Here is a 24,807-nt window from a genome sequence, read left to right on the forward strand (position 1 = left end):
TCGTGGACTGGGGCCCCCGCACTTTGGGTTATCTTTGTGGAGATTCGCGCGCGGGAGGATGGGGATGGTGGTGGTGGCGGTCCGCTGCTAGTCGTGACTGTGACTTCATGTCTCTGTGTTGCTATGGTGCGTTGGCATGTCCCCGAAACGGTCGGCTTCGCGTCGGGAAATGCACCGGCGGGTATGGGCGGGGTTATCTTGGACCCTATTCTGTCACGTCGCTTTGGATGTTGGTCGCCCAGCATGGTGCCTTGATGATTGAACATTGCTACTATTCGATTGAAATGTTTCAATCGAACGTGCATTGAGTTGTAGTTGCGATAAGGCATTGAGAAAGTTACACAAGAATTAGTCTATCATGGTTGAGGGTCCACAAGTCGTTTACGGTGTACAAAGCTCAACCTTTCACAACGCCATTCGTGCCGTTGATACCGTTGGTGTGACCTTCTATCAGATGATCCTCTTCCGGTCCGAAATCCCAACTTGCTGGATCTGTGCCGTTTGGCCTGCTCGCTCTCTTGAATCCAATATCGATGCCGTCAATCTTGACCACAGGTCTCACGGCCTCAACCTCTGCCTTGTATCCCTTTGAGTACCACTTTTCGCGAATCTCCTTCGAGCTGAAAAGGTCCGGCGCATAGCGCTTCATGGCTGTCAGTGCCGTGCCTGAGATCTGATCGACGCTGTGACTGTGTCTCAGAGCGAGGAAGTCGTCGCCCGCCAACTTCAACAGCTCGCGCCTGACTTCTTCTGGGTACTGTCCAACTTTGATGAGGAGCAGGTCGTATTGCAGGAGAGATGCTTTGCCGTGCCACGAGCCACCCTTGGTAGCTCTGTTGTAGAGACCGGTTAGAGCCGCAATGGCACCCATGCAGCCCGTTCCGTAATCAGAAATGGGGAAAGGGGGAACAACCGGCTCATCCAGCCCCATGAAGCGGCCTTGCGCCCAAGCCACACCGCTGACCTATGATCATGTTAGTCGATGATCGTCAATAGCAAGGGACTGAACTCACGCAGTCTGCAATCTGTTGCCATCCAGGCCGTGAAGCCCACTCGCCCTGATACCCGAAGCAGTTCTCGTTGACGTAGACGATACCCTTTCCGCGGTCCTTGGCGAGTTTGGTTAGAGCAGTCGCGCCGTAACCGAGCTTTTCCAAGGCACCAGGCCGATACCCGTCAAGAACGACATCCGCTTCCGCTAGCAGGGCTTCAAACTGCTTTCTTCCCTCTGGCGTCTTGAGATCCAGGTCGGCGGCATGCTTTCCCATGTTGCCATCAACCTGGAAAAATGGGACATCGCTGAGGTTGGGGCTCGTAATCTTCAATACATCCGCGCCATACTCGCCCAAGATACGTCCGATTACCGGCCCAGCGATGATGCGACACAGCTCAAGCACTTTGACACCGGACAGGATGCGCTTGTCAGATGTGCTAGGCAGCGGCGTTGGAGGTGTTGAGTTCTCCAGGTTGTCAACGCTCCATGGAGGGAGGCTGACGTTTGTCTTGCCCTGTAAGGAGATCCGTCAATATCAGATGGGAAATGTGACATGTGAGATTGACTCACATGAGGTGTGCGGAGGAAGTCTTCATGCTTGAGTACGGGTACGCCAGCCTGGCGTTTCTCTGCATTCATGCGCTCGAGCTCTTCGGTGGTGAAATTCTTTACATGAGATTCAATTGCATCGACAATTGCGTCATGATCATCCTTCAGGTCCGGTCTGAACGGCTCCAAGCCTATCATGCCAAGAGTCGTTGATGCCTCAAGTGATCCATGAATATGGTAGTACTCTCCTCTTGACTTAGTCTCGTACAAGTTTGCCGACATGCGACGGTACGGATCGGACTGCGCCTTCAGCAAGTCCGTGTCTGGGACAGTTAGATCTACTTGATTCACCCGGTGGTGAGAATGATGATTGTGAGCTCACCTTTTAGCATCTTCTTGACCTCTTTGTCCAACTTTCCATAGCCGCCAACAGTCGCCAAATACGCCTGAATCAAGAACGCAGTGCTCTTCTCCAAGCTCACTGTGACCTTTGGCTCAGTGTTGGTTCCAAACTTGGTAGCTGCAAGCGCTCCAGCAACACCACCCTCAATGGCCTTCAAAGCTGAGGCCAACTCCGTTTCCTTAAAGGGAATAGGAAAGTACGGCAGGTCGCGAGTCGCAGTGAGCTGCACATTTTTGGTGATTTTTTCAGCTTCAGCAGGTATCTGCACGGTGCCGAGGACAAAGTCCAGAATGCGCTTCGTTTCAGCGACGGCTGAATATGCTTTCTCGGCCATGATGAGTTTTTGTCGATGCAAAAATACGTCAAAACTCCCTAGCTGGGGAGGAAATCCAGCTAACACAAGTGATAAGAGAGCGCCGGCCGGGGTGCGTTCATGTAGTACTGTCCCGTACCCGCACTTCACGTCTTTGCGCCTCGTGACTATCACACCTTCAGCTCCATCAACCCTCGGAGAGGAGCATCCATTCTTCCTTGGTCGAGTTTGGGATTTGCCGTCGTCTCAAGAGCCAATAATCCGTTCGCTCTCGTTCTTTCCTCCGTCCGATTCGTGGCCCAGTGTCACAGCGACGAACATCGAAACGTCGGACCCGTAATCGGGTATCGGGTGGCCATTGCTGCGCTTCCAATGAAAGCAACGCAATTGCCCTTCGGGAAGAGCATCCAAAGGACCCGGCTTCCGATATCGTCGGAATCCGGGTCTTCGCTATGAGCGCTACTGCGGGTCTAGTTTGGGGGGCGGCGCTGACTTGGGTGGTTGGGCGTGCTCGGACATGGGGGTTTTCTCGGCTTTGAGAGGGTTGTCGGATGAGGGCTTGACACGTCGGATAAGGGCCCTCGGCGTCTCGTGCTTATTGGACATGGCGACTACCACTTTGCTATCTACTTTTCTTGCGAAGTGGTGTCCAGAGAGACAAGGAGTGTCGGCATTGCTGTCTCGGTCAATTATTCACCGCTCCGCCTTTGCTGTCACTTTTCATGTTGATCGTCTTTGGGCCTCACTGCCGTCATGCCGATACTGCGGGGAAAGCCCATCATGGAGCGACTGAGAAGCCAAGACTTGGTTGAGGTTGAGGTGTTGAAGTGGGCGGGCAGAGGAGATAAAAAAGAGAGCATTACACAAGACATTCAACAACTGTTTCCTCTTTGGAAATGGCTAGTGGCGATTGGTCGTCCATCTTGGCCAATAGTCTGTGATACCCTAGCTGTATCTTGCATTGAGAGCCGCGGATACAGCACTCTGCTGTGTGCCGAGCTAAGCGTCCGACGATCCCGCCCCAAAGCCCGATTCTTCAAGAAAGAAGAACAACCAATGCTGTCACGACAGATGTCAAAATGGACTAGCTCATTGGACCGTCCCTTTCTACACCTTCCCCCGTTGCTTCTGAGTTGCTACCCCCCCTGGCCCCGTCATGGCTATCAAGTCGCCCGGCATGCCGCGCCGTGGAGGGGCGCAAAATCTGGGGAAATTGATGACCTGGGAGCCCCCCTGGAAAAGCGTTCCCCCGCAGGAGCTGAGGCTGCTGTGCCGCAGCGAGTTTGCCCCGGATTTTGGCACACTGCAGCAGCAGGCAGGCTGGGCTGGCTGTTTGACCCAAGAAATCATAGCGGTAATTTTTTCCCTCTTTGCCACGCGTTCCCGTTTTCGCCGTTGCCGTAGCCAACCAACCAACCCAGCGCACGATTTGCGTTTCACAAGAAGTTCAGTTCGGAAGAGAGACGAGAAGATTAAGGGTTTCTGGGTAAGATTTCAGCATCCAGACAATGCCGACGAAAAGGGTCCGACAGAGCGAACGGCGCAGATGCGTCAAAGCCTGCGGCAACTGCAAGCGGCGGAAAGAGCGCTGCGACGGCCAGCAGCCCTGCAGGCGGTGCGTTATCCGCAGAGTCGAGAGCGACTGTTCCTTCAGCGGTCCGACGACAACAACCTTCCCGCCCGAGGGCTCAGCTTCATCGGCGAGGAGTCCTCCTCCAACGCAGCAGCAGCAGCGTGTGGCTATTGACGGAAGCCCGGCAAGTCGAGGAGACATCTTCCATTCCTATGGTTCAACGGCCTCTTTCCAAGAAGCCCACGGCGTCTCGCCGAACCACCACCACAGACGCGCATCTTCGCAAGTGTGTCATCTCTCGCCCAACACGGTGGTACCGCAGATCTCACGGCTTATTGGCGATGGCCGCGGCCGCTTCATGTTCATTGGCGATGCCGCCAACCTGGCCTTCCTGAAAGTCATCCGCCGGCTGGTCCGCGACCGCGTCGGGTCGTGCCCGTTCACTGATGATCCCCTGAGACATCTCATGGTTGAGGCAACTCCAGAAGGACGCCCGAAATGGATCATCACCAACCCAGCAGATATCCCAGCAAAGCCCAGCCCCGAACAGGCAAGGTACCTACTCCGGTGGTACCTGCGGGCAACCAACTGCATACTCGAGGTATTTGACGAAGCAGAGCTCTTGAAGGATCTGGAAAAGTGGCTCCGTGGGGAACCGACGAGTCACGATGAAGAAGCCATGAACTGCATCTTCTTCCTCACGTTCGGCATCGGGGCTCAGAGATGTCCTGATGATCGAGACGCTGACGCCGAGAAGTATTTCAACTATGGACGGTTTCTGGCGGTCTCATACGCAATGGAGAATCCAACGAACAACACCGTCAGCACCTACGTCTTGATCACCGTCTATCTCCTTGGTGCATCCAGGCGCAACTCAGCTTTCATGCACCTCGGCGTCGCAGTCCGCGCAGCTCATGCACTGGGTATACACAAAAGAGACAACTCATCTCTCTTCCCGATTCATGAGCAAGAAACTAGGGAGCGTCTGTGGAAAGCCCTTCGAGTTTTAGACTTGTTTCTTGCGGCTTCATTAGGACGGCCCTTGGCCACTACAGAATCCCGGGACTTCTCATCAACCGACAACCACTCAGCCTCGCTGGAGCTATGTTCCATCTTTGAGTCTATCCTCAACGATGTCTACGCCAAGCGCATGGTCACGACAGACACCTTGGAGCGCATCAGCGAACAACATCGTCGCTGGGCTGCACGGTTCAGCGATGGTCTTGCCGCCGATGGCGTAAAGTCAGGCATGTATGTTGAAGCAGAGGATGGTGAGAAGTACCCCAACGTGGGACTCTACCACATGAAAGAAGCATACTATTGGAGCATCATGTTACTTTCACGACCGTTTCTCATCGACTTTGTCTCAAGGAACATGGCTCGGTCACAAAACATGTCAACATGGCATGACGAGCCACAGCTCTCATCATCATCTGATCAACTGCTGGTCCACGCTTGCGTAGACTCGGCAATCCGCACCATCGACCTTTTATCCGGCCTCATCACCGATAAGAACGTCTCCAAGCGACATCCCTTCGTCATCAACTCGGTGTTTGTATCGGCTCTGGTGCTTGGTCTTGCCGTGTTCGGTGACCTGGACAGCACCTTCCCGCTCGACAAGAGCTTAGCAGACGCCCAGGCGCTCCTACAACGGTTCAGCAAGCATGATCCAGTCGCAAATAGGGAGTTGTCCATAGTTGAACATCTGCAAGGTGCCTGTGTCTTGTACACAGAAAGGAGGGCTCGGCGTAAAATGGAGTGCCAAGGAATGCTCATAGGCGAGCTCTTCGGAAGCGTTCATGATGGTGCGTCACTATCGAATGACGCTTCAAGGATGGGGTCCACAAGTTTCGGTCGTGAGTCCCGGATGTTCGGCGGTCAAAGGCTACACAGCACTTCGGATGCGGAAGAGATGAGCAACATAGACCAGAATGCTTCCCTAACAACAGGGAGCTCCGATAGTCACCCGCTGGGCGGAGCGGAGCAAGCAAGAGGTTCCAATATCACTCAGGCTCTGACACCGTCGACCGACATCTTACTTCCTATGTCACCACGGACGCTGCTATTCGATTCTTACGCACATGACATGCCATTCTTTCCTACCATGGACGTGGGCCTGTCACATCTGGGATACACCGATGAGATGATGATGCCGGAAACTGGTGCGTTACTTGATCCACCATGTTGAGGGGAACGATGACATATATGCACATGTAAAGTAGCGACAGTACGAATTAATGATACCGTAATGACCAAGAAAAACACGAATTAAGTTCGCTCGTGGGTTCATACCCAGTAACCCAGCTGCCCCTTACTTTCATGTCGCTTATGTCGATAACATGAGCGATACTAGGACCTCAAGTGGTGACTCCGAAAACTTGCGGAAACATATTCCATTACTAGTTGTCGCTTACCAAGACAAGAATGCAGCTCATACAGGCAAATAAACGCGTTGACATTAACAACTTGCTCAAAAGACCTCCCCAACTGACCGCCTCAATGCCGCAGTAACATCATCAGGCCTACTCAAAAATGGCGAGTGACTAGCATCCATCCGTTCAATAACAACATCCACTTTAGAGGCATCGATCATCTGCTGCTGCGCTGGCGGCGGGATCGCGTTGTCCCGCTCGCAGAGGATGTAAGTCACCGGGATGTCTCTCCAGGCTGCGTACGTGAGCTTGCTGAAAAACGTTCTGTAGCTGTGGCACTTGAGCCCAAGCACCGCCTCGGCGGCCGCCTTCTCGTCAAGGTCGTTGTAACATATTTCTATGGGCCGTTCGGCGTCGACGATGGTGTCATTCTCTGACAACCTGAACCAAGGCAACGGTTGACCTTGGAGCATGTCGATGAGTGAGACCCCTTTTAGCCGGTTAGTCTCTGTCATATAAGCCACTAGGAAATGGTTTCATTTGTTACCTTCTGGAAGCAGAAAAGCAGCGCAAAAGATCAGGCGGACAATGCCCCCCGGCTTGCCCTCCCTCTTACGTGTTGCTGTATCAAGCCCTCGGCAGGCTTCAGAGCCAACTACACCGCCATAACTGTGCATGAACAGCACCACCTCTTCGCCATTGTCGACAGCCTTCTCAATTGCTTGCCGAATCGCCGCGACGTCGGGCTCAAAGTCCTTCAGCGGTGGGTTGGCTCCGTAGGAAGGCAACTGGACGGACACAGTGTTGTATCCGAGAGCTTCTAGCTGCGAAGTCACAGGCCGAAAGCGAGTCGCGCAATGCCAAGCACCAGGTACAAAGATGAAGGTTGGTTTAGTCGCCATTGTTGCAGCCGTCTGATGGAACTCAAAAGCCAGTCTGAGGTCTGACCATCACCGTGACTCAATGACAGCGGTGGGGCTGGCCTTTTAAACTCTTTCCCACCCCGTGGGAAACACCGTCTCTTCCTTGGATCTTGAGATTCATCCTGACAGAATCCGGGGAATCTGGGGAAGATACCCGAATTTCCCCAGGCATTGAGTGCCTCTCGGATCGGGCTCCGGCCAGGGCGGTGCGACAGGAACTATCGACAAGACTAAAATTAGACGGACATTTTTTTGTGGCGTCTGGGGTAACTAACACACATTGGCGCCCACATGGCAATTCTTCAACGCTCAGAGACATCGAACAATCTTGAACAGCCGAAGCTTTAAAGTTTCGGAGAGCATGCAACGGACAAGATTAGTCCGATGCATGATCCCCATTCATCCATCCCCCTCGTTTCCCCTCACTGCCGATAGTAAGAAGTGATACTACCCGGGTCAACGCACGCCCCTAAAAACCGTCACCCGAAGGCTGCTTCGGCTAGGCAGCTGGTGGACTTTCTAGAATCAACCCAATTCCCGAAGCCGAAGATGCATAACCCGTGACCCGACAGCGCCAGCCAATACGCCACCGCAAGAACGTCAGCACAACGTGGACGCCCCATCCGAAGATCATCGACGCAGGTTGTCCGTTGAATTTCGGGGCCCGGGACTATCGGCAAGAATTGTCGGTGGCAGCCGATGGGTCCTCCCGGTGGGTGCTGTCATTCAATTTTGTCGTCGTCGGCGTCATAGGTCTCATCCGAGTAGCCGGTGAGGCTGTAAGGGACAAGCTCTGCTGCAAGTGTTTTCATTTCTGGTGGTTTGTGCCGTGTACTCTTCCCATGTATATCTTCATAGAAATACCTTTACCTTGAGACAAGACCAAAGAATTTTGAGTCAGCTCGATTATTCGTTTCAAAGCACACTGCGAAAAGGTGACAGACAGCACGTGCCCGTCCTATTCATTTCCGCGTCCGAACTCTATTCCTCCTTGGCACCTCTCACTTCTCAACCACACGTATCGAAGATGACGCCGCCGCCGGAGTTTTGCCTGTCTCCGAACAAGGACTTCAACGTCGCTGTGGTCGGAGGCGGCATCGCCGGCCTGACGCTGACTCTCCAGCTCCTGCTCCAGCGGATCCCGACAACGCTGTACGAGCAGGCGCCGCAGTTCGGAGAGATCGGGGCCGGCGTCTCGTTCGGGCCCAACGCGCTGAGGGCCATGTCCCTGATCTCGCCGCACGTCCGGAACGCGTTCGAAGCCCAGGCGACGTACAACCAGTCGGAAGACCACAAGGGCGTGTGGTTCGACTTCAGGTACGGCGAGTCCTGCGACGGCAAGCACCGGGAGGGCGACCTGATCTACCGCCTGGAGTGTGACGGCGGGCAGACGAGCATTCACCGCGCTCACTTTCTGGATGAGCTGGTAAAGCTGCTGCCGGACGGGATTGCCAAGTTTGGCAAGCGCTGTGTGGACTATGAGGATGATGGGAAGAGCGTGTTGTTGAAGTTCCAGGACGGCACGACAGCGAGACACGATGCGGTGATTGCTTGCGACGGCATTAAGTCCAAGTTGCGCAGCGTCATGCTGGGAGAGAACGATCCAGCCGCTAAGGCTGTCTTCTCTGGAAAGTGCGCTTATCGAGGACTGATTCCCATTGAGGAAGCTCAAGAACTGCTTGGCGAAGAGCTGGCCGGGAACGCCCAGATGTACTGCGGGAGGCATGGTCACATTTTGACCTTTTCCGTAGCCAAAGGCAAATACATGAATGGTAAGTTTGCAACAGAGACGCTTCAAAAGGGCGTTCGATGTTAACAAAAGGCTTCAGTGGTTGCTATGCGCAGTAAAGACGACTGGAAATCAGACAACTGGGTCGTGTCAGTCAACAAGGAGGAAATGCTTGCCGACTTTGAAGGCTGGAGTGAGCAAGCCCGTCGGATCATCCAGATGATGCAAAAGCCCGATGTCTGGGCCCTATTCGACCACCCGCCCAGCCACACATTCTTCAAGGGACGGGTGTGCCTCCTCGGTGACGCAGCCCACGCGTCAACACCTCACAAGGGCTCTGGAGCTGGCATGGCGATTGAGGATGCATACGTCATGGGCAACCTGTTGAGTTTGATCTCCAGCCCTGAAGAGATTGAGCCTGCGTTTGCTGTATACAACAAGACGAGAAAGGAGAGGTCACAGAACTTGGTCACGGATAGCCGCGAGCAGGGACAGTTGTACGAGTTGGAGTTGAAGGACGACCCGGAGTGGATCGCCGAGAACTTGTCGACCCGCATGAATTGGATATGGAAGTACGACTTGACTCAAGAGCTGGAGAAGGGCAGGCGGATGTTGGAAACGAAGGCGCAACTATGATTGGTTGGCTAGTAGGTGTTAATGGGACTTTTGTACTCTATTGCAGCGATTTTTCTGAACGACCATTGGTAACTAAACTAAGATGCTTCTCTACTGAGCTTTTTTTGCAGTTATGAACCTATCTGTGAGTCTGAGTTGATGAACTCGACAAATTTTGTTCCTGACCAATTAAAAGTCATTACCGTCAACATCAAGAATGCCCCAAAGTGCTTAAGGGACTAAGATGAGACGACGATAGACTTGGTGTGCAATACAAACATGTCACGTCATAAAAGAGTAGTGTATTAATCATAAGTGATGTGATTCGTTTCAATCTACCAAAAGATGCCTATGCCAACCTAAACAGAACAGAGAGGGAATCCTAAAGCCATGCTGCAACTTTTACAACCTTTTTTGTACAATGCAAGAATACTCGCTCCAACCCAATGCAATCAAACGCTTAGTCGAAGTGAATGCGCCACAACTCTCTCGGCGAACCAGCCTTGAAGTCACTGCGGGTGTGCATTGCCAAGACGTTGTCGCTGACGAGCAGGTCGCCCTCCTCCCAAGAGAAGTAGAGCGTGTTCCTGCGGTCGTGCAACAGGGAGTCCAGGATGTTGCAGATCTCGGTGCTCTCCTCCTCGCTGACGCCTTCGATGTTCACGTAGGTGGCATCGAAGGTGGTCTTGGACTGAGGCCAGGGCTCGTGGTAGCGGATGCAAGCCTCACCGGTCTCGGGGTGGGGGGTGACAAGAGGGAGACCGGTCATCTTGGTGGCGTCGAAGGAGCTGGTCTGGACGCTCCAGGTGAGCTTGGAGAGCTTCTCAAGAGGCAGGTGGGGAGGCAGGTTCTGGAAGACGAGGCGGGACGGGGTGAAGAGGGTGAAGCCGGTGTCCTTCGGTGAGGGCGTGACCGAGGTGAAGAACTGGAACCTGCAGGAGTGGGTTAGCTCCGGGTCATCGGATCTGCACTGCTGTGCCGCTGGAAGTGGACTTACTTGGGAGGGTTGGGAAGAAGCTTCTCAGTTCCGTCCTCTTGGGGCACCTTGTGGGTCTTGAACAGACCATCGAAGTGGAAGGGCATCCACTCGGCTGACAGAACGTTATTCAGACCACGGGTATCGGCACCCTGGTCCTTGACCTCGAGGACAAGGCCAAACTTCCACGGGAGGGGCGTTCCGAACTCCTCAGACTTCTTGACGAACAGGTCACGGTCCTTGGTCTTGGAGAAGCCGCGCATGATGACGGGAGAGTTGACCTCGGACAGGGCGCGGACCTTCTTGGCGTCGATGTCGTGGATGGAGAGCTTCTTGGGGCCGGCGGCCGGGCGGATGACAACGCCGCAGGGGTAGATAGGCTCGAAGGTCACGTCCTTGTCCCAGTTGTAGAGGTCGCTCTTCTCGCGGAAGTAGCTGGGTCTGCCGTCCTCGTAGACGAGCTCATACTTTGGGTCGTTCTCGAACTCTGATCGGGGGCCGGTGGTAATGGCGCCGCTGACGCTGAAGGCGATGGAGCAGTGCCAGGGGGTGGTGTAGTAGGTGGTAGTCGGCAAGGGGCTGATGGGGATCTTGGTCTCGCCCACGGAGGGGTGGATGGAGAGACGGATGTGGTCGCGGAAGTTCTCGCGCACAGCACGCGCAAAGGCGTCACCGCGCTGCAGCATCTGCTTGGAGATGTACTCGATGCCGGTCTTGAACTTGGTCTTGGAGCGGTCCTCGCCGACGGGGTAGACATGGCGCAAATCGGTCTCGAGGAACTTGATGTATCCGCGATATGTCAGGCAGGTGTCCTCGTTCTTGGAGATCTCGTTGGAGGGGTCGTAGTCGGCTCTGCCGAAGGTGTTAAGGAGGGCCCGGCGGAAGTTGGTAGCGTTGGCGACGTATGTGATCTCCTCGAGCTTGTTGGGGAGGTTAGGGAGGTGGACGAGGTCCTGGAGACGAGAGAACTGGATGTTGGTCAAGCGCTGCTCGGCGGCAATGCCACGAAGAGTCTCTCCGTACGCCCAGACTTCCTTGTCTTGGACACCAAGAAGGTCTGTTATAGAATTTTGTTAGTCGCGTCGAAAGCAGCAGGATCAAAGTGTTAGGCTAGCGTACCGTTATATACAAGTCCGTCGGAGATGATAGTGAGCTTTGCGCCGGGCTCGTAGTAGTCCTTGATGGCTGAGCAGAGACCGTTGAGGTTGGCAAGGGCGAACTCATCCGCCTTATCAGGCAGACGGCTGAGGACCTTGTCTCTTGTGTTGGGTGACTTGAAGGGGAAGGCAGGAAGGCACATGCGAATCTCGCTCTGGGACTTGACTTTCCTGTAGATCTGGGAGAGGAAGCCTAGCCTGCCCTCGAGCTCATCTGTGCTAGCACGCTTCAGACGATAGCGGCAGATGATGTCCAAGATGCCGGCGGCGGTGGTGAGAGCTTCTTCGTCCATGATCTGAGAGTCAACCTTGGAGAGCAGCTTAACCTCTGGAGAGGGCTGTCGAGGCGGCACTTCTATGGCAGAAGGCATGTTGTGTGGGTGGATGTGTTAAGGTATGAATAGATGAGTGTGTGAAGATGCAGTGGGAGTTGCTTGTCTCTTAGATAGAAAGACTGAGGTAGGGGAGGGCCTGGACAAGAGAAGGAGCTAACAATCAAAAGAGAGTTCAGTAGGGCTGGAAGGTGCAGCTTGTTCTTAACTCAAATTGAGCCTGGATTAGAGGGGAGTTGATTCCGAATGCTCGGGAAGAAGAACCGGCTTATATTGCACCTGCCTTGGGCGTTGGTCTTCGCAAAGCTGCATATGCAAAATACCACTCTCGGAGATGATGATCGCAAGGAAGGGGTTACAGCAAGGAGCTACGGCACTGCCCGCAGAGCTGCATCAGGTCACATCTGGCCATCCGTCGCTCCTGTCTCCGTAATGGGCATATTCCGAATGTGGCTGTCCACTCCTCCTGTCCCGAAGTCCACTCTTTTCGTTTCCATGGTTGTTCGATATGTCGCCACAGGGTGTTCGATAGGAGACTAGTTCTGTACCAGCCAACCAGGGAAACAACTACGGGATCAAAATACTTCCAGCCTTGTCGTCCCATGCATTGACAATTTTTTCTTCTTTACAGGCACCATCCTAATCGTCGATCGAGTCAGGGTTGCCACCCCACTGTATTGCCCGGGCCCAGCAGGATCAGGAAAGTGTTATGCACCGCGTGTGTGAGCTGGGCTTGGGCCAGGTTTGACAGCCAGTTCCGCGACCCACACGTGGGTGTGGAACATCATCATAGGCGGCCCAAAGGAGAAGATTGGCTGGATTTCCAAGATCTCAGTCGCAGCCGCGCGGGAGACGTCAAGGAAGGTGGATAAACCCTGGTTAAAGCCACCGTTAGGACTAATAAGAAAACACAAGCAGGCTGAAGGTGTGTGGAGAGCGAGGGGGTCCATATCCGGGCCCTGAATCCACCCCAAAAAAGAATCGAGCCACGGCGCCACTAGGTGACGGCCCATGGATGCCGCGGCAGATGTGGTTGAGCATGGGCAAACATGGCCCAGATTCCGTGGCGGCAGGATCCTCCCGCGGCTGTGGAGACAAGGTCCCCCGAGTAATCGAAAGACGCCTTACCCGATCGGCCAATACCCCCGGGCGACGCGGTCCGGACAGACATGGAGACGCCCGGATAGCGACGGCGATGATTCCTTACAAGGGCAGGTCTAGCCAGATTGCCGGGGAGGGCCACTGCGCTGCAACATTGGCATGTCGTGGCATGTCACATTGAGATCGTCGGAAGAGCATTCAAGTTTGTCAGGTCGTTGTTCTAAGACGTGCCTCAACGTCTGGGCGTTTTGCGGAGTGCATCCACACTTCGTCCACTCGCTGCGTGTGCGTAGCAAATAAGTAGCATGCGATTCCATGTCAGGAACATCCCCGGCGCGCTCCGATATCAGATGATTATCGCGATACTCGCCCAGCGTCGGACTCACCGTGCTCGGCACATGTACGGAGCTGCTTTCGGCGTCATCGACTGTCATCCCGGATCTGGACCCCCGTGTCAGTCTCAGCCCCCGTTGTCAGATATCTAGTGCGCCTCCCATCGGACAATATCTGCAACCACGTAAGACGACATCTCCGCCTCTGATCTGATCGGCTTAGCAATCGGCAGTCGTCCGACCCGGATCTTTTTTCTTCTCTTGGATTTGCGAGATCTCGTACTCGGGGATATCTTGCCGCAACAAAAGTCATATCAAACGACTTACACCAAGTTTGAAGATATCACATCTGCAGCTTGCTTCACTTTTTCGGCTCAAGAAACACCTCCACTTCCTCACTCCTTCCTCTGCCCATCCCTTGTCTTTGCACAACACAACACACACATTGGAAACTCACATACACCACTCACTGCAACAATGGGTTCCATTCCTCGCGAAGAAGAGACTCTGGTCGACTTGACCATTGTCGGCGGTAAGCCTTGCTCGGCTCCGAGCTGTTATGCGGGCATCATCTCTAATTTTGATGTTCAGGTGGACCGACGGGTCTTCTCACTGGATACCTGGCTGAGTCGTTGGGTGTTTCCGTCTGCATTATTGGTGAGTAAATGCGTCTCAATGTCTGAGCGCGCACAGCTGACGAAATCAAGATGCAAAGGAAGGTCCTCTGGAGCTCGGCAGAGCCGATGCGATGAACGCGCGCACCCAGCAGGTTCTCGAGGTTGTTGGCATCCTCGACGATCTTCTTCCTGAGGGAATTACCTGCAACAGTAAAAAATAACCAAGACTTGCGCAAACGGAGTCTATATGCTTACCGTGATGCAGCAAGTTCAACCTTCGCTGAGGGCGACTTCAAGTCCCGCCAAAGCCACTGGTGGACTGGCCTCGAGCACTGCTATCGCAAGAACTTTTTGATGCTCGGCCAGCCCGTCATTGAGCAGGCTCTTGCGCAGAAGCTCAAGGCCAAGATCTCTTACGGCGAGACCGTTTCGACCATTGCGGAGGACAAGGCAGGTGTTACCGTTACCACCAGCAAGGGTCGCACGATCCGCAGCAAGTATGCGGTGGGAGCCGATGGTGCGCGCTCCACCGTCCGCAATGCGCTCGATATCAGCTTCACCGGGACCAAGCCAGAGATGATCTGGGCCGTTTTGGACACATTCATCGACACTGACTTCCCTGTTTGCTCCGAGATCATCACCTTCCAGCTCAACGGCCAGAGCAGAGTCTCATGGATTCCCAGAGAGCGCAACATGGCGCGCTTCTACATCCTGCTGGACGGTGAGATTACGCAAGAGAAGGCGGAGAACTCCATCAGGGAGCACATGGCACCTCATCGGGTGGACTTCAAGAAGACGGAGTGGTTCAGCACGTTTGATGGTAAGCGCGCTCCTCGTGGCCCCCAAAGCAACGCAAGAGACTTTCGGTTTCGGACTCGCTGACACGTCGATATAGTCAAGGAGCGTATCGCAGGAACCTTTGTCTCCAAGAGCGGCGACGGGCGCATCATTCTGGCAGGTGACGCTGCCCATGTTCACTCGGTGAACGGCGGCCAGGGCCTCAACACCGGTGTGGCTGACTCGTTCGCTCTGGCGTGGAGACTCGCCGAGGTTCTCACAAACGACAAGCTCAGCCAAGCTTCCGTCGATAAGTTGATCAAGAGTTACGACATCGAGCGACGCACCGTGGCCCAGGGCGTCATCGACGTTGCAGCGGCCCTGGTCAGAGACACCGTCCACACTGCAAAGCAGTACGTCTCCACAATCGAAAAGAACGCCGGGTACATCACAGGTAAGCTTTTTCCCTATGGTTAAGCAAGTATCCGTAGCGTGACGTCCGCGGCCCCCAGGGCTGGCGCTCATCCTGCTTCCCCAAACTCTGTTCTGCGTTGGCCCCCAGAAAAGGGGAGATCGGTCACAGAGAAAACGGGGAAACCGCGCTTCCAGAATGCTGTGCGCCCTGGCTCACCAAGCACAAGCGCGTGTGCGGATGTTCCGCGCTCTGCTGGGGCTCCACGTTTCCGAAACCGAGCGAAAAGAGTTTTCGGCTAATTTTTCTCTTTAGGCATGGGCGTATCTTACGACGGCACCGGTTCGCCCCTTGTCGAGGGCACCACGGCGGGCTTCTGGACCGCTGGACGGCGCTGCCCGGACGTCTACCTGACACCCTCATCGTCCGAACAAGAGCCGAAGCGTCTGTATGAGCTTGTCGCTGGCAAGTATGGCAAGCACCTGGTGTTGAAGATCGGACGACAGGAGGCCAGCGGAGCTGCCCCAGCAGATGGTCTCAAGGATGTGGCCAGATTCTTCAGGGTCATCCCCCACAAGGCGGAGCCTCGTACGACGACGGACCCCGAAGACTCTTCATCAGTTTTTTCGACTGAGTGGGTGGGTGAAGATGACGAGTTCGTCGTTGTCGTCAGGCCAGACATGTACATTGGCTATGTCGGCCAGGGCGAAGGCTGGAAGGAGTATCTTGCCTACCTGACCCAGTAAAAAGGGGGCATTGTTTGTTTGTGTCAACATGTTTGTTTTTAGAAAGGCCAGGGAAAGGGAGCGTTGAACCACAAAAGCATAACAATCATTGGATTGTATCATTAGACTTTAGAGAGATATCTTGTATGATCAGCATTTCAGCCAATTGGAGCCTTCGCGGTGATCTAAGCTCTTCCGGGTCCTATATTGTCAATCCTCACCGGTGTAAGAGTCAGGCGTTTGCATACAGAACCCGTTGTAGGGCGCGGCTGCAATTTCAATCACCTGCCCGACTGGATCGCCGTTTGATTGTCAGGGGAGCCAAGACCGAAGTCCGAGCTTGATACGCGTAGTATTTACGATAACAGCGATAAGAGCCGATTCTTTAACACAGAATCTGCAACCTAATCTACAAGCTACTGCGGGCTGGCTGTATTCGTAGCCAGCCGCAGCCAACATGTGCCTTTGGCTTGCCCGAAAGGCACAGAGTTTCTGCCATCCGGCATTTCGCCCGGCACCCGAGACCTCCACGTTCCGTTCCGTCACTGCGGAATTAAAGTGCAACAAACATAGGATGGCAAGGGAAGTGGGATGACTCCGGGTGGGATGAACTGGGATTCATACGTCATCACACGCGCTTTACATCTCATATGCAGTAACTAAACAAGTGTCGGGCGCTTCCGTAATGATTTGCATGTTTAGGAGGAATAGACTTGAAAATCCCCGTAGGTTGTCGCGCCATTCCTTGGAAGAAATTTTCAACAGAGCCCCCGGCATTGGGTTCCTGGTGAGACAACGAAGACACGGCGGACAATGCCTGTTTTTACCCTATACGGGAAGAAGAGCATTGATGATGACACACAGGCTCGGAATCACGTTGGATGTCGGAACGATGCTCGGAACGAACAAAACATAGAAATAAAAACCTACACCCCCGCCACCAGGCTACGGAGCATGCCCGAAAGCAGGCCGAGCAGACCATTTCTTCATTCACCGCCCAATGTAACCTAACCACAATCGCTCAAAAATTATCAAAGAGCCACTCCACTTGTCCGAGGTATCGACGAGCGCTCAAATGCCTCAACGCCGGTGGCACTCCTGAATACCGAGACTAATCGAAGGAATTTGCAATGGGACCTGCCCTCTGAGGCTTCATCAACCCAGTGATTGCCAGCCCGAATCTCTTCGTAACGTGAAATGAGTGACCTGTATTGAGAGCTGAAAGGCCACTGCGACCTTCTACATCTGCACACCATCCAATCTGCACGGGCGATCCTTTAGCCTGTCCTGGCCTATCCGAAACCTTTTTCTTTGAGTTTAGCCTCTGTATTTTGCAGTTTCCCAAAGGGTATCGCACCCGACCGGATTGAGACGTCATCCAATCAATCACGACAACATCCCTGGCCCTCGCATTACTCGGATCGACGTGTAAAGGCATATCCGTAGTCACAGCGGAACAGGCGCGCGTGGGATAGAGGTTGGAGAGGCACGGCACAGCCTTGAGGAGGGAACCAGAGGGGGCGATCCGACGGAAACGCAATCTATCGACACCAGCACGTCGATGCGACGGTATCCCGACCGGAGCATGATATTTACCTCGGACAAGGAAAAGCCCACAGGGCCCGACGACACCGACCAGGACAGCCCGAACTTCCTCTCCGAGATTGACGAGGAAAATGCTATCGACGAGCTATCAGCGCCACAAATAACTCCTGCCAAGCCCAAGATAGCGGACCCTCCGAACGGTGGCTTGAAAGCGTGGCTGCAGGTTCTTGGGTCGTTTTTCATTTATTTCAACACATGGGGTAAGCTGCAACCTCGGACTCAGCGATCCCCTTCGATGCAACGCAAGGCCGTTGCAACGTCACCCCCCATATCCGCAACTGCTCAACGTGCAAGAGCAGTTGCATAGTGATGTAAATGTTTAGCTTGATTGCAAGTGCCGAACCGAGCCGAGGCTGACTGAACGCGCGACGACAGGCCTCGTTGCAAGCTTCGGAACCTTCCAGGCTTACTATGAGGATGACCTCCTGCGGGACAACAGTCCGTTTGCTATTTCCACAATCGGCTCCTTGCAGAGCTTCCTAATGGTGTTTTTGGGTTTCATTGCCGGCCCTGTTTTTGACCTGGGCTATGCGCGCCAGCTCCTGTGGGTGGGATCCCTGCTCATTGTCGTTGGCTCCATCTGCCAGAGTCTCAGCAGCAACCTCTGGCAACTCCTCCTCTCTCAGGGACTCTGTGTTGGTGTCGGAATGGGCAGCCTCGCAGTTCTGGGAGTTGCTGTTCTTTCCCCATGGTTTTCGACAAAATTGCCTGTTGCGACAGGCATCGCGGCTGCGGGGAGCGGCGTGGGCGGGTAAGTCTTCCGGAACATCGTCAATAAACACAAACGAAAGTATCCCACCGGATAGGGCTAACTTTGACTTTCTCGCATCACAGCCTGGTCCTCCCCATCATGTTTCGATCGCTTGAACCCGCGATCGGGTTCCGCTGGACTGTGCGCACCATGGCGTTGATCGCGTTAACGACGCTGGCGATTTCGATCGTGAGCATGCACACGCCCAAAGCCTCGGCGCAACGGCGCGCCTGGATCGACAGGTCCGCCTTCAGAGACGTCCCTTACCTGCTCTTTGTGTGCGCCTGCTGTCTGGTCTTTTTAGGCATGTACACGCCGTTCGTCTATGTCCAGAAGTACGCTCTGGCAACCGAGACCGCGTCGCCGCGCGTCGCCACGTACCTGCTCTCCATCCTGAACGGTGCGTCCATCCTCGGCAGGACCATTCCCAACTTGTTCGCGTCACGGATCGGGACGATGAACATGTTGGTGGTGGCTGTGCTAATTCTGTCCATCTCGGCGTTCTGCCTCATGGCTGTCAGCAATGCAACCGGCCTGATCGTGGTTGTCGTGTTCTACGGGTTCAGCAGTGGCAGCTTCTTCTCGCTGCAACCTGCGACCTTCACACAGATCACCTCAGACCGAAACTTCATTGGTACTAGACTGGGCATGGCGTATTCCGTCATGTCGGTCGCTCTCCTCCTCGGTTCTCCGGTGGGAGGGGCATTGGTGCGCACATTTGGATACTCCAGCGCCTGGATATGGGCTGGAGTATGCCTCGCGCTAGGAAGCGTAATGATCGCATGTTCGAGGGGCATGGCGAAGGGTTGGAGGTTGAATCATAGACTTTGATACCCTAGACTTAGACTTTAGACTGCCTTATGGCACACGACCCTGACATGACCTATAGACTAGACTAGATAGACTACTCACCACTTAATGCTTGACGAAGCAACGTTCTTAATTGAATAATGATTGCGGCGAAACAAATTCTTACGTCGCTTGTATGTGTCAGGGCTCAAAATGTTTGCTCATGCTTTGCCACTGGTAAAAGGCTTCTTTACACAGGCTATCTATGTTTCACTACGTGCTACCAGACCAATCAGTACGACTACATACCCTGTCTAAAGCCTCGCTAGAGCTGTATGCTACTGTTGCCTCCACCTTCGACGGGTCAACAAGATGCAAAAAGTGAGCCTCAGGTCCACATGAGCCGATGTGGGGGAGGGCAAAAGGAATTGGGCCCTAACCAGGGATCGAACCTGGGACCTCTCCCAGAATGAATTGTTGAGAACAACCCTAAGGGAGAATCATACCGCTAGACCATCAGGGCAGAGAATCTCAAGCTTGTTGAGATGCTGTGGTCGGACTTGAGTTGCTGAGGCTGATAAAACTGTGGCAACCTTCCTTCTTCCGTTTCTGCTTGACAGCGACCTCAGGGAACGCTAATTTTAGTAGAAATGCCCAAGCAGTATTCTAGAAGTAAGAGCTCGATGTCTTCTAAGAGTTCTGCTTGGCTTCATGCGAAGACGTGTGGTGACTCTAAGGGCTGTAATGAGCCTCAGAGATCCCCAGCTTTGTTACCCTGGGTAGTAGATAAGATTTATACGACGCTAAGTATGAATCATGAAAAAGAAAAAGAAAGAATCAATTTGCAGATTAGACTGAGTGAGTGAATGATTGACTAGCAGTAGCGATAGTGTTCCCAGCTCCACCAAGTCAGGAGCTCATTTCCAGACCTTCGTAGTCCCATGGCAAAAGTCCTAGTTAACGGACGACGGCAAAAGAGTTGTGAAAAGAGAAGAAGTTTGAGCAGTGTCAAGTTCCAAAACATCCTGAACTTCATCATCAATGGACTCCAGAAACATCTCCTGAGTCCACTTGGGTTGCCATCTAAGCTTGTACCCGTTGACGGCCACAAGTTCTCCGCTATTCCAAAGGTCAGCAAATGCTTCCAATGCAGTGGAAACGGCACAGCATATGTGCAGTCAAGATGTTGCTTACTTCGAGGTCCCCATAGCCCGGATATACAGTCGCGGAAATCCAAGAGTGTCAGCCGCCACGTCGTAGCTGGGCCAGACTTTGGTCGTGGGTTCATCGACGAGCCCGCGTGCATGCATGGCCACGGCAATTCGATCCATGACATCCCACCAGGGAACTCGGTGCACTGTGGCAAAGTAGTAGCCCTCACGACCGCTCGGAATGGGCTTTCCAAGGAGGATGTTCTCCGTTAGGAGCCTGTAAAGCTCTACCAAATCCTGGATATGTACCGCAAGTTGGCGCTGGGTAATTGCAACTGGTGAGCAAGTTGACAAAAAGGAGTCGCGGTGAATTTGTAGAGACTTACTGCATCTTTGTCGAATTTGTGGACAACCCTAAGCCGCTTGCTAGCTCTGACCATGGCCGGAATATTGACGGACAGCTTTCTGCCTTGGCCAGTGCCTCGCCCATCTTGGTATCATCAGTATGATGCTTGAGCTTCTTTCGACCGTATTTAACTCACAAACGAGGGGCACCGGAATGATGAAGGGAGTCACGCCGAATGCTTCAGCTTGATCCATGACCAGGATATTGGACTACATGGAAAAGAAGTATTAGCGCAAGTAGAGGGTCTGAATGTTAAATGCATCTTACCAGTCGCGCATGGTTTGGGCCCCCGATCTCCTTCTCCTTTTCGTAAAGACCATCGGTATCCTTGACCTCGCCAGAAGACCAGCCACCATCTTCGGTGAAAAGGGTCGCTACCGAAGTCTGCAAAAATATTGAGTAATTTGCTGAGGAGTTTGGAAGTATTGTAACCTACGTGAACGAAGTAGACATCTTTGTCGGTCGCCACACGAAGCTCGCCAAGCCCCTTCATGAGGTTTGACAGGGGTTGATGGTCGATGACACCAGCGGTATGAATCACGAGATCAACTAGGAAATCATTAGTTGTAATATTGCGGTCTTCTAGTGATTGCAACATACTTTTGTTCTCGACAATTGCTTCTGCAACAGCTTGCTGATTGGCCAGATCAAATTGGACCACGTTGACGCCGAGTTTTGCCGCATGCAGTTTCTGGGCCTGCTCCTCCGTTCGGACAACGGCAAAAATGTTTGCCTTGTTGATAGGGCCGCTCGTGCGCTCTAGGAAATCTGCGAGGACGGATCCGCCGCTGGTATCGCAACCGTCAGTCAGTGATTACTGCGTACACTGTCAGGATTTATTGTCCATACATGTAACCGGCAGCGCCAGTGATAAGAATGTTGTGGCTCATTGTGTTTGCCGGAGATTTCTTGACTTGTGTAATACTTTGCATTAAGATGACCGGAAGAAAGCTTCTCTACGCTTCGGGTGGCTCATACTTATAACATTCAGGGTCATGGCATGATACACACTCACATACTTCATGACGATTCTGTTGATGTAACATAGGCAGTGACGAGAACAGTAATCAAATGCCAGACGTTGATGACTTACACGCGAACCAATCAACAATCGATTTACAGTCTATTGGCTCCGACCGGGGATGCGCGCGTTTCCGTTGATTGCGTGGGCGTGCTGACGGCGCGACTGCGGACTGGAACTTTGGTAATTGTCCGAGATGCGTCAGCAACCTCGGAATACCCAGGCTTCACCATTAGTCATCTCATAACCAACATGACTTCTGCGAGTGCCGTTCACAACGGCCAAAACGTTTGGTCAATTTACGGCGTCAATCATCATGGAAAACCGCGGGATTGAGTCTGATAAGAGAACGAGATCTCGCCCGGCCATCGCCCGACGATCAGTAAGCTAAGGACAACGTCGTGAAGGAGTCAAAGCTGACGGAGGATTTAGTGTGACCAGTGCCGTTCAAGAAAGGTATGTCTTCTCGATTGACTTGATGAAAAGGCTGTGAAAATGGCTGATGCTGGGGACGAGTAGATTGGCTGCGACAGAGGTTCGCCGTGCTCAAACTGCGTTGTGGCAAAAATCAACTGCACCCACAGCGCAGTTGCATCCAACACATCGACGCCCAAGCAAAGAGTGCTGATTTCAGCTCAGTAGTAAGTAATTTGTATGGATCCAAGCACAAGACTGGTGTTTGCTTGTCACTTGGCCGGTCTTCCAGGTTTTCACAGATGTTGGCAATGGCATAGCTGCACGTAGGCTTGGACGCGCAGTTGCTGACAATCAATCTCCCATGAATATAGCGAGAAGAAGATTGATGATATTGCCAAAGGCATTGACGGTATCAAGTTAATACTAAAAAATCTCGATTCATCACAGATTGCGAAACCAGCCCCGAATGCTCTCACCAGCAGTGATGCTGAAGCGTCGGCCCCGCCCTTAATCACAGAAGACACCATTGCCACCAGTGTGTACTCATTCGACCACTCAGCCCATATGATTGACCTTCTGAAGTCTGTTTTAGAAGACGGGACAGTCACTTCGGATGGGTCAAGCCCGGAGACATCTGAAGTCGTCTCATCCTTGACTGATCTCACACGTATGCTGGAGGATCCGTCGCCCGGTGGAAACCACCGTTCACGTGATAAAAATGTTCTCAAAGGAGGGCGCATTGAAGATCCTCAGATGCCTCCTGTCAAAGATGTCCTCGAGATTTTGCGTTGGGTCAGAGGTAAGGTCTTCATCCGCTATTCGCATGATATTCTCCTCACATCTAAGCAGCGCGTGAGCATTTCTTCCGCATCGCTCGAATATCACGAGTGCTTCCCGTAGAGTACTTCGAAGAAGTATGCAGAAAGATGTATTTTGCGATTGACGACTATACTGAGATCGACTTCGTCTTGGCCAACGGCTATCTTACCTACATATTTGCCGAGCATCTTATCACTACCGGACTCAACGACTACAGGGAGCACTGGCTCATGTGCCGCAAGAACCTCCATGACGCAGTCGCAAGACTCACACTCTTGCTACCAGCATCTATGGATGCGGTTGCTGCATTGACACTAGCAGTAGGTTCTGATCATACAAGTATTAAATAAACGACTAACTATGACAGGCCTATGACGCTATGGAAAATGCCAAAGCAACTGTAGCTTGGTCTCTCATCTCATCCGCCGCAAGTCTGTGCCAGACGCTGGGATACCATCGGCCTATCCCACGAAGGAGAGCTCGTGACGGGTCATTTGCGTCGACTAACACTCAAGAGAGTCTCTTCTGGTCCGTTTACTCGCTCGACAAGGGGCTGTCTTTGCAGCTCAATCGGCCCCCCAACATTCGTGATGTCGATATACAATTCTCATTTGACCCAGAAAGCCAGCCGAGAAGTATCAGATTGGCCAGGATTCAAGGCAAGGCCTATGAACAACTTTACAGCCCACAGGGCTTGTCGCGGCCTGTACTCGAGAGGGGGCACGACGCCGAGGTGCTCGCCACACAACTGCGGGAGATGATACGAGACGTCCATGTGGATATGGAGGTTAGTTGGCGTAAACCATGCAACGAAGAATGAATGTTGCTAATCTTTCGTTCCAGAATGCCAACAACCGTGACCCGGATGAGAATGAAGACCCTTTGCGTGTTTTGTATTTGCAGTGCCATCTGGTCTGTCATACATCGCTCCTCACGCTGATCCTCAGAGCGACACCCTCGGTTGGAAGTTCTCCAAGCGGCGCCTCCGATGAATGCGTCGCAGTCGCTCGCCTAGCTCTCGAGATCCACCATCAGTGCATGACGAGCATCCGTAACTGCAAGAGTGACCCCCAAATTGTGAATAAGTACATTAGCTGGTATGTACTTCAATGTTCTTGACATCTCTCTCCACTTTTGCCTCTGGCTGTTTTAGCCGGCTTTTCAGATCTGGCGGCACAATTAGTTAAAGGAAGCAGAACCTGATTCTTGTGCTGACTTGACAGGGCTATTCTGAACATGCCGTTCGTGTCATTCAGTGTTCTGTTTCTCCATGCGGTGCGGACCGCCGATGACGTAGATCTTGCCGTTCTTGATCGGTTTGCTAGGTCGCTCCAGCCGGAGGATCAAGCTTCTGATTGCTCAACTCATCCACACCGGATCTACAAACTCCTCTGCAAGGCTGCCCGCCTTCATATTGAGTCAAAGACGGGCGAGTGGGACGGTAGCATGAATCAACATTCACTTGAGTCTTTGCTTGATATCGACGTTCCCGATGCTCACGGTCTTGAGACAATACGGCATGGCAATGAGAGTTCCGATGCGGACGGGTCTGGGTTGGGCAATTGGTACCGCGAACAGCAGCACTTTTTGGGTCTACTAAACGAGGACGCGTTTCAATGACATGGGAACTGGTGGATTCCAGTATTCAACATGGAGAAGAAAGGCGCACAATCTTCCGCAGGCCATGTCACCACGAAAGCAAGGGCGACGATGATTTTTAACACTAGTGGTACCCCAGGGTTCGATTCCATATGTCACTCAAATATATACAGTAAATATAATCATGGGTGTTCATAACCCAGTCGCAACAGCAATCTTTGCCCATCAAATAATTACAAAAAAGTGCAGGCCGTAGCCGCTTTCGTCTCATGCCATCCATCTAATGCAAGTCATGCTCTAATGCTGAAACCAAACGCCGACGCCATGAAAGATCGACATGCTACATATG

At 53.1% G+C, this 24,807-nt stretch overlaps 9 protein-coding genes across 9 annotated transcripts; 5 read left to right on the forward strand and 4 right to left on the reverse strand.

Moving 5' to 3' along the window:
- Positions 1 to 397: 397 nt before the first annotated feature.
- smtB-3 (Succinyl-CoA--L-malate CoA-transferase beta subunit) lies at positions 398 to 2,280 on the reverse strand (the record flags this gene model as incomplete). Its single annotated transcript, XM_032037590.1, has 4 exons — positions 398 to 964; positions 1,014 to 1,508; positions 1,565 to 1,866; positions 1,926 to 2,280. The coding sequence occupies 4 exons, from the start codon at positions 2,278 to 2,280 to the stop codon at positions 398 to 400; spliced, it is 1,719 nt and encodes a 572-aa protein (XP_031883457.1).
- Positions 2,281 to 3,767: 1,487 nt separating this feature from the next.
- Positions 3,768 to 6,020, forward strand: CGGC5_v009066 (Filamentous growth regulator 27; the record flags this gene model as incomplete). Its single annotated transcript, XM_032037587.1, has 1 exon — positions 3,768 to 6,020. One exon carries the CDS (start codon positions 3,768 to 3,770, stop codon positions 6,018 to 6,020), a length of 2,253 nt encoding a protein of 750 aa, XP_031883577.1.
- A 282-nt stretch (positions 6,021 to 6,302) lies between these two features.
- CGGC5_v009067 (putative methylesterase 11) lies at positions 6,303 to 7,106 on the reverse strand (the record flags this gene model as incomplete). Its single annotated transcript, XM_032037585.1, has 2 exons — positions 6,303 to 6,694; positions 6,752 to 7,106. 2 exons carry the CDS (start codon positions 7,104 to 7,106, stop codon positions 6,303 to 6,305), a joined length of 747 nt encoding a protein of 248 aa, XP_031883583.1.
- Positions 7,107 to 8,154: 1,048 nt separating this feature from the next.
- Positions 8,155 to 9,492, forward strand: atA-2 (6-methylsalicylic acid decarboxylase atA; the record flags this gene model as incomplete). The annotated part of the gene is made up of 2 exons (XM_032037584.1): positions 8,155 to 8,899; positions 8,957 to 9,492. 2 exons carry the CDS (start codon positions 8,155 to 8,157, stop codon positions 9,490 to 9,492), a joined length of 1,281 nt encoding a protein of 426 aa, XP_031883582.1.
- A 439-nt stretch (positions 9,493 to 9,931) lies between these two features.
- On the reverse strand, positions 9,932 to 11,975 carry DIT1-5 (Spore wall maturation protein DIT1; the record flags this gene model as incomplete). The annotated part of the gene is made up of 3 exons (XM_032037583.1): positions 9,932 to 10,403; positions 10,469 to 11,504; positions 11,567 to 11,975. The coding sequence occupies 3 exons, from the start codon at positions 11,973 to 11,975 to the stop codon at positions 9,932 to 9,934; spliced, it is 1,917 nt and encodes a 638-aa protein (XP_031883581.1).
- A 1,871-nt stretch (positions 11,976 to 13,846) lies between these two features.
- mobA-2 (3-hydroxybenzoate 4-monooxygenase) lies at positions 13,847 to 15,921 on the forward strand (the record flags this gene model as incomplete). Its single annotated transcript, XM_032037582.1, has 6 exons — positions 13,847 to 13,901; positions 13,961 to 14,026; positions 14,077 to 14,196; positions 14,252 to 14,806; positions 14,882 to 15,217; positions 15,491 to 15,921. 6 exons carry the CDS (start codon positions 13,847 to 13,849, stop codon positions 15,919 to 15,921), a joined length of 1,563 nt encoding a protein of 520 aa, XP_031883580.1.
- A 1,564-nt stretch (positions 15,922 to 17,485) lies between these two features.
- On the forward strand, positions 17,486 to 19,087 carry apdF-17 (Aspyridones efflux protein apdF; the record flags this gene model as incomplete). The annotated part of the gene is made up of 3 exons (XM_032037581.1): positions 17,486 to 17,705; positions 17,881 to 18,256; positions 18,340 to 19,087. 3 exons carry the CDS (start codon positions 17,486 to 17,488, stop codon positions 19,085 to 19,087), a joined length of 1,344 nt encoding a protein of 447 aa, XP_031883587.1.
- Positions 19,088 to 19,998: 911 nt separating this feature from the next.
- CGGC5_v009072 (uncharacterized protein) lies at positions 19,999 to 21,492 on the reverse strand (the record flags this gene model as incomplete). Its single annotated transcript, XM_032037580.1, has 8 exons — positions 19,999 to 20,164; positions 20,240 to 20,517; positions 20,583 to 20,686; positions 20,739 to 20,811; positions 20,870 to 20,986; positions 21,039 to 21,151; positions 21,203 to 21,390; positions 21,452 to 21,492. The coding sequence occupies 8 exons, from the start codon at positions 21,490 to 21,492 to the stop codon at positions 19,999 to 20,001; spliced, it is 1,080 nt and encodes a 359-aa protein (XP_031883586.1).
- Positions 21,493 to 21,939: 447 nt separating this feature from the next.
- On the forward strand, positions 21,940 to 24,479 carry CGGC5_v009073 (uncharacterized protein; the record flags this gene model as incomplete). The annotated part of the gene is made up of 9 exons (XM_032037552.2): positions 21,940 to 22,005; positions 22,056 to 22,079; positions 22,143 to 22,264; positions 22,412 to 22,575; positions 22,633 to 22,839; positions 22,890 to 23,179; positions 23,227 to 23,646; positions 23,703 to 23,956; positions 24,083 to 24,479. 9 exons carry the CDS (start codon positions 21,940 to 21,942, stop codon positions 24,477 to 24,479), a joined length of 1,944 nt encoding a protein of 647 aa, XP_031883698.2.
- Positions 24,480 to 24,807: the final 328 nt, after the last annotated feature.

This window comes from Colletotrichum fructicola (assembly GCF_000319635.2).
Source record: "Colletotrichum fructicola Nara gc5 chromosome Unknown KSG_Nara_v1_contig05, whole genome shotgun sequence".
In the NCBI taxonomy this organism is placed as follows: domain Eukaryota; kingdom Fungi; phylum Ascomycota; class Sordariomycetes; order Glomerellales; family Glomerellaceae; genus Colletotrichum; species Colletotrichum fructicola.